At 36.2% G+C, this 11,480-nt stretch overlaps 3 protein-coding genes and 1 non-coding gene across 5 annotated transcripts; 3 read left to right on the forward strand and 1 right to left on the reverse strand.

Moving 5' to 3' along the window:
* Positions 1-49: 49 nt before the first annotated feature.
* Positions 50-122, forward strand: TRNAR-CCU. Its single transcript has one exon. It is a non-coding gene; the product is annotated as a tRNA-Arg (tRNA).
* A 108-nt stretch (positions 123-230) lies between these two features.
* Positions 231-2,848, forward strand: LOC106325260 (myosin-binding protein 7). 2 transcript variants are annotated; one of them, XM_013763305.1, is made up of 4 exons: positions 231-310; positions 730-2,044; positions 2,163-2,209; positions 2,394-2,848. In XM_013763305.1, the coding sequence occupies exons 2-4, from the start codon at positions 896-898 to the stop codon at positions 2,494-2,496; spliced, it is 1,299 nt and encodes a 432-aa protein (XP_013618759.1). In that variant the 5' UTR covers positions 231-310; positions 730-895; the 3' UTR covers positions 2,497-2,848. The 2 variants fall into 2 exon arrangements, with proteins under 2 accessions (XP_013618759.1, XP_013618751.1); XM_013763297.1 differs by lacking the exon at positions 231-310 and adding an exon at positions 330-626.
* A 2,541-nt stretch (positions 2,849-5,389) lies between these two features.
* LOC106295116 (E3 ubiquitin-protein ligase PUB24) lies at positions 5,390-7,128 on the forward strand. Its single transcript, XM_013730948.1, has 2 exons — positions 5,390-5,759; positions 6,112-7,128. The coding sequence occupies exons 1-2, from the start codon at positions 5,420-5,422 to the stop codon at positions 7,113-7,115; spliced, it is 1,344 nt and encodes a 447-aa protein (XP_013586402.1). The 5' UTR covers positions 5,390-5,419; the 3' UTR covers positions 7,116-7,128.
* Positions 7,129-7,138: 10 nt separating this feature from the next.
* On the reverse strand, positions 7,139-10,792 carry LOC106295040 (T-complex protein 1 subunit eta). The gene is made up of 14 exons (XM_013730841.1): positions 10,681-10,792; positions 10,343-10,603; positions 10,055-10,180; positions 9,772-9,975; positions 9,224-9,393; positions 9,008-9,143; positions 8,616-8,732; positions 8,387-8,506; positions 8,209-8,307; positions 8,028-8,117; positions 7,839-7,926; positions 7,668-7,756; positions 7,484-7,558; positions 7,139-7,392 (listed from the first exon to the last, which is right to left on the reverse strand). Exons 1-14 carry the CDS (start codon positions 10,693-10,695, stop codon positions 7,309-7,311), a joined length of 1,674 nt encoding a protein of 557 aa, XP_013586295.1. The 5' UTR covers positions 10,696-10,792; the 3' UTR covers positions 7,139-7,308.
* Positions 10,793-11,480: the final 688 nt, after the last annotated feature.

Here is an 11,480-nt window from a genome sequence, read left to right on the forward strand (position 1 = left end):
CTTTTTTTAATAGGATATCAAATATGATAATGATATACAGACATTAACAGCGCCTGTAGCTCAGTGGATAGAGCGTCTGTTTCCTAAGCAGAAGGCCGTAGGTTCGACCCCTACCTGGCGCGTAGTTTCTTTTGCATTAATTTTCTTCTTTTTTTTTTTTAACGACTTTTCACTTAAATTTGGAGCGAAAAGTAGCCTCGTCGAGTAAGCAAAACGAATCATGCCGCCATGTAACTGAGAGGGGTATATATATATATATATCTTTGTAAAATCCAGATCATGCCGCCATGTACCCTCTTTCTTTTTCCAGGTAAATCAGACCTCACATAACTAAATCTTTAGCCGTTCATGTCAACGCAATCACTACCATCTCCTCGAAAAAAAAAAAAAACAAAACTCACAACTTCCTGCGCCAAAAAATCAAAAACCAAAACAATATTCGGAAGAAAACAAAAAAAAAAAGGAAGAGATTTTTAGGGTTCTTTCAAAAACCAGAATATTTTATTTTATCTTTACCTATTTTGTTAATTTCAAACCTTCTAATTACGACATTTTCTCCTTTTTTTAGTTTAATTGATTTTTTTTTTTTTTTTCCTCCAAAAAAACATTGTCCGGGTCGTCGAGAGGTAAGGGCTTCAACCTCCGTTTTCGTATTCCTCTGAATCTCCCTATTACGATTAGAGAATTGAGATTCTAGATCCTCTAATTGAAGTTTGGTGTTTCCCGCAGCATCGGCTTCACCCTGGAAACTATTTTCCCGAGAAAAAAAATCATCATTCCCAGAAAGCAGCAGCTGCAGCATCGATCGTTGTTGTTTTCGATTTTCTCCTAATCATGTCTTCTCGTAGCCTGTAATTTTCGATAGTTTGTTATCGTTCCTTGTGAGAATCTTTAGATGGAATCGAGAGATCTAATCCAATGCTGCGACTGTGGATGCCACCATTCCTCTCCACGCTCATCAGAGACTAATAACAACCAATTGTCTAATAATCCCAAAGTCCACATCGAGAACGAATGCGAATTGCTTCGCCAAACAGTCACATCTCAACAGCAATCAATCCAGGAGCTCTACGACGAGCTCGAGAAAGAGCGCAACGCCGCTTCCTCGGCCGCGGACGAGTCCATGAACGTGATGCAGAGGCTGCAGCGCGACAAGGCCGAGCTCCAGATGGACCTTAGGCAGTACAAGCTTTACGCCGGGGAGAAGATGGAGCACGACCTTCAAGAGATTTTGGCCTTGGAGGATATGGTTAGTCAAAGAGAGCAGACGATCTTGGCTCTCGAGTGCGAAGCTCAGGGCTATAAGCATAGGATGATGAGTTATGGGATCACTGACGAAGAAGCTAATGGTGACATGAGCTTCCTTGATGATGATTATGATCATGAGTATCCTTCGTTGAAGTGTAATATAAATGAGAATCAAGATCCTTTGGGGGCTGATGTTTATGTTGCTGATGATGAGAACTATCCACCGGCGGATTCGCCTCGTGGGAGAGTTCATTTGAGGAGTTTGGATCAGAGGATCAGCCAGATGGAGACGAATCCTAGTTTGGAGGTGGTTGGTGAGAGTCCTAGGCGTCAACGGCATTTTAGGAGGGCCTCAAGCTCACACTTGGGAGCATCTAAAGATGATGTTTTTGTTGAATCTGAAAGCTACAAACATGTCTCATATACAGAGAATGATAATAATGCTAAAGGTGTTGGTGACTCATTGGATATAGGAGATGAGATGAGTGATAGAGTTTATACTATTGATTCTGGCCATCACGGCGGTGTAACTGAACAGAAGCTAGAGGCTGGCAATGTGGAACAAGTGGAGCACGGTGATCCTGATATAACGAAGCTCTACATGAGGCTTCAGGCACTGGAGGCCGATAGGGAGTCTATGAAAGAAGCGCTTCTCTCTATGAGGACTGAGAAGGCTCAGATGGTGCTGTTGAAAGAACTCGCTCAGCATTTGTCGAAGGAAGTTGTGCCTCAACGGAGGTTGCCTTTAAGGAAAACATCCACTGATGGGACATTGACTTTTACGCCGGTCTTTAAGGTGGTTCTTGAGTTGTCGTGTTTTCGTTATTTAAGACAAAATATAGTGATAGGAAGTTTCTTCTAAAGCTGTGTCTCAACACTCTTAACTTGATCTTTTGATTGTTATTGGTATGCAGTGGATCACATCTTTTGTTTCCTGGAGAAGAAAGGCTCGTCGAAGCAAGTAAGTAGTCCTGTAAACAAACCCTTTGGATAGTTTCTGTTTAGCATATATTATTGCTGCATGAAATTTTGTTTGAGAAAAATACTTGAAAAACATTTAGTTTGAGAGTTAGAAGGTACTGTTGGTATTTAAGGAGGTGATTTTGAAGCTTGCATTCGTCTCTGTTCCAAATGAAAATGTGTAGGTACATGTATGGGATGTCAACAAACAGCATGGGTCTGCAAATGGTTCTAGAAAAGGTCCCTCGATCACGGAATTGGCGATGTCTCAGGAGCACACAAGTGTGAAACATATATAATCCATTCAAGCAAACAAAACCACTCTCATGACTTCTAGAACGCCAAGTCAATTACTGTTGAACTTAATTTCGAAAAGTGTTACGGAGAGGTAAAATTTGTGTCTTTCTCCGGCGCGACCTGAGATCTTGTTCACAGGTTGTGGAGAAAATGTTTGCCCTGTGCGGTTTGTTTTATTTTTTCATTCTGGTCCCCAACATTTTAACTGTTTGTATAAAGAATGGGGTTGAAGAGTGATTTATTACTGAGAGGCTATACAATCTTTGTATGGTTTTGTTTTCTTGTTCTTTTCACGAACACATGCTGCATGTGTTACCTTTCAATTGCGTCGCCAGACTGACAACTCATTGTTCAAACCAACGTATTGTATATTACTGACAAAGAAATTTTCTTATTAGATATTTATTTACAATCAAAATTCTATATCTGTAAAACTTAAATTTTGAGTATTTGTAATGGACTGATCTTAGGAACTGCTAGACTTTGGATGGGTCTTTCTACCACAAGGTTCTCGACCTTTACACGCCTTATAGCCCAAGTTCGACTAAAAGTCCCACGTAAATGTGGAATAAATATATCCCTAGGTGCGCCAGTGACCTAAGTCTCGGTATCTGTCGTGTAGCTAGAAGAAAAAGTTATTCACAATTGCATGCATCTTCAGAATGTTCTACTTGTACCTTATACAAGTCAGTCATATATGATGCGTGCGTATACCAGACAACCGATTATTCTAAAGGACACATGTGTCTTGTCACGACTCACGAGTCTTCGTAGGATACGGTTCAACACCACGTGATTTCTTGATGTGACTGATATTTTGATGTAAGTTGTAAAAATATACATATCACATGATTCTTCCGTTCTCGTGCATATAAATAACAATATTATATTAATTAAACATCTAATTTTTGATATATAATATCTTGCCGGTTTGATTATTATTTAGATATATAGGTTATAAATTGATCATCAATACGAAATTGTATAAACGAACAAAGTCAATATAATTTTAAAAATTTATGAACGGATATTAATATTTACAAAATAATTAAAATTTTGTATATTCTAAGTAATTTAAACTTTTCATGTATAAAACATAAGCTAAAATAGCTTAATAATCTTCAACATAAGAATTCCGATTAATTTTATTATTCTTATTGTGGATATATTATGTGGCACATATATAAAGAAAATAAATTAAAAATTAAACTAAAGAGATTAAGAATTTTTTTTTGTGATTTTAAGGTATAATATAATTATTTATAGTTCATTAGAAGTATAATATTTAAAAGATTTTTGTAATTATTTGATAAAAATAGAATTATAGTAAACATTATTTTTGATTTCCTTTTCTAATAGTAGATGTTATCTTGATTAAGATAATTTTTTTAAAGTTATTCAATATTAAAACTAATACCAGAAAAATATTGTTATGATATATAATTTTATATAAGAAAAATAATTTAAAATATTAGAATATCAAAAATAAATACCTACAAAATTTCTTGTGAATTGTTTTTGAGAAATCGTGTTATATAAGTAAAATATTAAGCTACTTTAGAAAATTATAGATATTTTTTAGTTATGTAGTTTGATAAAAATATATAAAATTTAATATTTAACATTAAAAGTATTTGTGTAATTAACTTAGTAAGAATTAATGTGAGATCAATCCGTACTTATTTTGTGAATATTATTTTATGAAATCATATTATATTATGTATAATATATATTTTCATTTTCCGTTTTAAATTTCATAATTGTTTCTTTAATAAATTTTTTTCATTTTATTTTATATGGTATTTCGAAGAAATATTAAAAACTAAAATTAAGAGAGAAATATTTAATAACTACAATTAATTGAAATATTTTTAATTAATCCTCTTAAAAATTAACATAAGAACGGAACTTATAAAAATTACTTTTTTGAACAAACAAAATTATAGAGATATGACTGAGTAACAGTACCATACGCAAAAGCGGTCGATTTATTGGTGTGTTATATTATAACCAATCTGATTTATCTTGGTCCTAATCTTTATTTTTAACACTTTACCATCAATTTTTAATCAAAGCCAACATCATATTTTATCAGTTATTAATTACTGGATTTATAAGATTCAACAAAATAGTTTGTATAATTACAGAGTTTAAAAATTAATATTAGGAAAGTTGATTTTAAAAATATAAAAGGAATTTCTTAAAAGCAAAATTTTAATAAAATGCTTTTTTGAATGTAGAAATCAGAAGAATTGGTTTCTGTCTATATAAAAGATTTTTTTTTTTGTAAAACATAAAAATTAATTAATTAATTTTATAATATAATTGATTCTAATAATTAAGATGATCAAAAATCTCAAAGAATACGACATGTGGAGCTAGTGATATCTAACTCATCTTTTGAAATGTTAATTTTTTTCAATTCCAAATAATCTTCTAATCTATTTAGATTTTTCAATATGCTCATTATATTAATTCAACTGTTAAATTTTTTTATTCAACACATTTATTGTAGCTAATTGTAATATAAAATAAACATAAAATCTTTGAAACGCAATATGTGGCGCTAATTAGTGGTCCCAACTCACACTTATTTAACATGTTAAACTTTTTATACTATGAAAGAAGAAGAACCAAATCAAATTTAAATTTTCAACATGCTCGTTATAGTGTGAAGAAAAAGGAAATTAAAATTTTAACTTAAACCATAAGATGCATGATCATTGACTTGATTGATATACAAAATTGAACATGTGTCTGTGTTTAATATTGGAATTCAACGCGAAGACCATTGGACAAAGTCTCTCCCAAGTAATTGCAGTTGCCACCACTTACCTGGACGGCTGGTCCCTCCACCACTTATTATATATCACACAACTTTACTACAAAACCATACGTATTTTTTCTTTTTCAAATGGATCATGTAGATGAAGAGATCGAGATCCCTAGCTACTTTCTCTGCCCTATTTCACTAGAGATTATGAAAGATCCAGTCACGGCCGTTTCTGGCATCACATACGACCGTCAAAGTATCGTTCAATGGCTAGAGAAGGTCCCATCTTGTCCCGTGACGAAGCAGCATCTTCCTTTAGACTCCGATCTTACGCCTAACCATACGCTTCGCCGTCTGATACAACACTGGTGTGACGAGAACGCGACGCGTGGCGTTGCTAGAATCCCTACGCCTAGAGCTCCTCCAGGGAAGCTTAACATCGCCGAGGAGATCAAGAATCTCAAAAAGTTTGTAGTAGAAGGTAAATGTGTCAAGTTTTCGGACAAGTCAGTTCGATCCGGTTTAATGTTGCAAGCTTTTAGCTTTTGATTAAAATCACTAAAAATATTTATAAATAGAAATGTTACCATTGTTTCTAATATAAATTGCTTTATAAATATTCCTGTTTCAAAATGTATTTTTCATATTTTAAGCAACTTTTGCATTGAATTTTTTTTTTATGTTTAACTAAAACAATTTATATTATCAAACGGCTGGAGTAATTGTTTAAATAAACCGGTTGGGTTGGACCAAATTTGAGTTTGATTCGGTTTGTTGAGCTTGAATTTTCTTATAGGGATCGTTTAGTATTAACATTTATTTAAATTGAACAGCCTCAGGAAGAGAAGATACGTTGAAGAAGCTTGAAGTTTTGGCGATGGAGGGAGAGACAAATAGGAGAATGATGTGTGAAGCAGGCGTACATAGGTCTTTGATCTTGTTCGTAGTCAAGTGTACTCTTGAAGAAGAAGAGGAGGGACAACATCTCAAAGGACACGTAGATGAATCTCTACGTCTTCTTCACTTGATCGGTGTTCCATTAAACGATACAAGAACAATCTTGATCGAAAACGATCAAATCTTGGAATCATTGACTTTGATCTTACACCAACAAGACTTCATCAACAAGGCTTACACAGTCGTTCTCTTGAGGAATCTAACGGGAAATGCTTCCTCTCATATCGTCGAGAGGTTCGGTGCCGAGATGTTGAAAGGGATCATATGTTTTCTCAAGGATGTAGTAATAAGTAGTTTCAATCTCACTAACGCTAGCGTGAGTGCTACGTTACAACCATCAAGTTCTAGCGTGAGGTCGAAACTTGATCGTAGCTTGGTTATTAAACGTGGTGTGGCTGCGGCGCTGATGATTCTTCTAGAGACCTCTTCTTGGAGCCAGAACCGATCCATCCTCGTGGATCTTGGCGCGGTTTCTCAACTCATCGAACTCGAAATAAGCTACAGCGGCGAGAAGAGAACCACTGAACTTCTGTTGGGAATCTTGTCTCGTTTATGCTGTTGCGCAGATGGTAGAGGCGAGATGCTTGCTCATGGAGGCGGAATCGCGATTGTGACAAAACGGGTATTGTGGGTTTCGACTGCAGCAGACGATAGAGCACTCTCTATCCTAAGCACACTGTCCAAATTCTCGCCGGAGAACGAAGTAGTGAACGAGATGGTTTGTGTCGGGACGGTGGAGAAGCTTTGTTCGGTCCTGAGAGTGGACTGTGGTTTGAGGTTGAAGGAGAAAGCGAAAGAGATACTTAGAGATCATTTTGATGAGTGGAAGAGGTTTCCATGCATTGATGTACCTCTGCTTACTAAGCTTCTAAGCTCTTAGAGCAATAATTATAGGTAGAGAGATACATCACTAACTGAATTTGATACAAATATTGTTTCTCGAGTGTCACAAATTGTATGAACATAAGTCAAACAAACACAAACACCATACTAGCTTTTTGATTTGAAGATCAAAATTCAATAAAACTAAAATTCAGAGAAGACGGCAAGTTTTGCCATAAGATAGAGAAAACTTATCGCCTTCTCATGCCACGGCCACGACCACCACCGCGTCCTCTCCCCATAGCACCTGCTGCATCTCCCTGTGCGCTCTCAGACTGTATTTTTGTTATACAATTATCAAAAAAATTAGACACACACGTTCTCAAAAACATATAAAAGAAGAAAATTAGAGCAAGTGTTAATTACTTTAGGGTTCTTCACAGTTTCATCCACACTAAGGATAAGGCAAGCTGCTTCAGTCGCAGCATTTATAGCATTAATCTGCCACAACCAAAGGGAAACAATCGATCATAAATAAACCTTTCCATAAAAGATATTAACACAAAAGAGAACATTCCAAAGGTACACATCGTATAGAATCTTGCAATACCTTCACAACTGCTGGTTCCCAGACGAAGTTAGCAAATGAATCAGCTATTCCACCAGTGTTAATGTCCACTCCATACGAAGCTCCTTCACCTGTTATAACACAGATATGAGATTACACTGCCTATCAAAATAATTTATACATCAAAGCTTGTGACCGTGAAAGAATCCTCACCGCTTTGCATGGCGTGTTTTTGTCTTAATTTATTCAGCACATCAGTTGCATCAAATCCAGCATTGTCACATAATTGTCGTGGAATAACCTGTGATTACACACCAGAGTTTCGATATGAGCATAGCAGTTATGGATTTTCAGAAATAAAAAGGGACAAAGCAAAAACATCCAAGTCAACCAGAAGTGTACCTCCAGGGCCTTTGCATACGAGTTAATGAAAAGCTGAGACTTCCCGGCAATAGTTCGTGAATGCTGCCTCAGGTACTTGCTTATCTCCATCTACAACAAGTTGAAGTCTCTTTCATTGTCAATGTTATTAACCTATGTGCAAAATTTTAAAATCAAACCATGGTAGATGAAGGTCACTCACATCTATAGCTCCACCTCCAGGAACAACAGTTGAGTTCTTCACAGCTCTCCTCACAATCATAATAGCATCATGTAAACTCCGCTCAGCTTCTTCGATGAACTGCAATTAACGTTACGAAGGAAGTCATATTAATGCTGTTTTTTGTTTCATTAAGCCTTTTTCAATATTAGATGTATACCTGATCAGCTCCACCACGAAGGACAATAGTTGCTGTACGTCCTGAAGGGCAACCACTGAATATGTTAAACCTCTCCCCACCAACTTGTTTTTCCTCAAATATCTCACAAGTTCCGAGAACCTGCACAAAATTAAAACCAATCTCTGATTCAAAGGAATATAATCAACATGTCGCTGAAAGCTTGTAAGCATATCTAGATAGCAAGCACAGAAAGTCATTTTCCACTAACCTCGGGTATTATATTGTTAACACTTGTCTGGACTGTTCCACCAGCGGCAGCAGCCACGCGATTAAGATCTCCTTCTGCTACACGGCCAGCGCAGAAAATATCACGATCTGCAAAATACTGCCAAAAATGCCAACCGTTTTCAGTTAAATGAGTAAAACGGTAAAGAACTCTCTTGATTAATATGAAAAAGAAACTTAAGATGCAACGTCTCGCTTTGAGCAAATTGACTGACAGGAGCAACGAATATGATAGTTTCTGACAAAAAAACATCCTACAGATGCTAGAACATGGTACCTATAACAACCATTGTAACTGTGCCTCAAAGATGCCCATCTCTCAAAAAATAAAGAAAGACTGTCAACAGCCAATCGAGAGATTAGAAAGCGACAAACCTGAGTAGCTAGATCACCAATAGCCAATCGAGAAAGAACAACTTTTGCTCCACTTTCTACACATTTGTCTAGCTTGTCATAAATGATATTCCATTCTGCATCGACTATTGACTGGTACTGTGATGGATCCGATAGCCTGAGAACAAATGACAGCAAATAAGGCCAAAATATGCTCAAACTGAAGGAAACATTTAACAAAAGAGTCAGATATCCAACCTAATCTCAGCGTTTTCCTTCTCAGATTTCAACTCCAGCTCGATGTTAAGAAGAAGGATTTTCGGATTAAGAAACTTCTTTGGCTGTTGTTCAAAACCCGCATATGAGAATGTCTTTTTGAAAGCCACACCGTCAACTAGGAAAGAGTCTCTCATGTTACCACCAGGAACCTGCAGAACAAACCATAAGCATCACTAACCTGGCTTGAAAAGCATTAGCACAAATGCAAGTTTCATTTATAAGACTTGGATCTTGAAAATTCCCAAGCCGTTAATATAAATGTCAATAATTTGTACCATGTAGCACTATGCCCATTCCCACTTCACAAAATCTAACTGAAACTTGGAAATGAATAGAAAGGGAATGAAGCAGATATGCTAGTTGTTGTCCATGGGTACAACAAATAGACTATTGGAATTTGGAATTTGACAAAGCCACGTAAGAATCATTAACGGCGAGAGTTTAATTTTCCGGATAAACAGAAGATAACACAAGTTCGGGCGTAGATACATAGTGAATAAAAAAAAGAAAAAAAAAGAGTCTTTTACCTTTTTGATCCCAATCAAATTAAGCCTGTCGTCATCCCCAATGGCCATAACAGCATCAACAACCATTGTAGCAAAAAACTCTTTCTCTCCACCAATAAGCTTAGAGGAAAGAGTGGTAGCAGCACACTTAGCCAACAGACCTTTCTTCTCCTCCACACTCTTCCCCTCAATGCTAACAGCTAATTCTTTCACCTTCTCAATAGCCTATACGGTTAAAACAGTAACTTAATTATTAGGGTAACAAAAGAGTCCAGTAATTGCAAAATGCGAGTAAAACACAAACCAAAGTGCTCGCAGTGCGATAACTCCTAATCAGATTCTGAGAGTGAACACCATCCTCAACAAACGGCTTAGCCTCCTTCAAAAACTCCGCTGCAAGAAGCACAACTGTAGTCGTCCCATCACCTACCTAAACCAACAACACAATCATCACATAAACAAAAATTCAAAGATCATTAAAACTCAATTCACCATTCTAAGATCTGCATAACTGAATCACAATCGATTATACAAACACTGAAGATCCAGGATCCAATTAAATAGTGATAAAATCCGTAATTCAAATCCTCACCTCTGAATCTTGAGATTTGGCGATATCGACGAGGATCTTAGCGGCGGGATGAACGATGTCGAGGAGCTTCATGATGGTAGCGCCGTCGTTGGAAATGGTGACGGATCCCTTATCGTCGTGGATGAGCTTGTCCATCCCTCGCGGCCCGAGCGTGGTTCGAACCACGTCGCCGACCGCCGTGACGGCGTTGATGTTGCTGAGCAGCTGCGCTTTCCCCTGAGAAGTGTCTGTGCCTTCCTTCAGCAGAATGATCTGCGGTTGCTGCTCACAACAAAGTAGATTCACATCAGTCAGTATCCGAACTATGTGTATTCACAGAGAGTGTGGATTCAACTTACCATCATCGACGCCATTGTAGATGCGTGAATGAGCTACGGAGAAACGAGAGAGAGAGAGAGAGGGAGCGAGAGAGAAATTTAGGGTTTATTTTGGGTCTTGTGTTTTGTATACCAATCCCTTTTTATCCCTTTCTTGTTATTCGAGGAGCATTAGATAAAACTAAGTAAACTGTTTATTACATGTGTGTCATTTAGTACATGGCATCACCACAAATTTTCTCACACCTTATATTCAAACACCCTTTCTTAACTAGACTAATTACAAAATTTGTCATTGCTAATTACATTAAAACTTCTGTATATACTATAACCTTATTGACTAACAAAATAATTTATCACATGCCCTACTACTCTTTGATTACAAACGTTTCCATTTTCAAATACGCAGAGATTTTATTACCATAACCAGAGATTCTTCATAATTATCGATTTCAATATGAAAATTCGTATAGCCTGACTTAAATATTAATGTCTTTCTATATAGTTAAACTATATAAAATCCATCGTGTACGTATCTATCTACATATTTACTTATATATGTGTTGCTATATCACGAATTCGTTATATATGTGTACGTATTTTCAAACACAATGTTCAACAATTCTTACATAATCGCAAAATCTTATAGATATATACATACACTTTTTCAAAAAAATTACATAAAACGATCTAATATATAGTATTTTTAAAAGCTAATAATAGTTTCAAATCTCCTCCATTGTATGTTAACCACGTTTATCGTTTCCATAATTATCAATGCAATTGTAATCGACGATCATTTTATGATAGTTTGGATTCAA

This window comes from Brassica oleracea, chromosome C1 (genome assembly GCF_000695525.1).
Source record: "Brassica oleracea var. oleracea cultivar TO1000 chromosome C1, BOL, whole genome shotgun sequence".
NCBI classification, from domain to species: Eukaryota; Viridiplantae; Streptophyta; class Magnoliopsida; order Brassicales; family Brassicaceae; genus Brassica; species Brassica oleracea.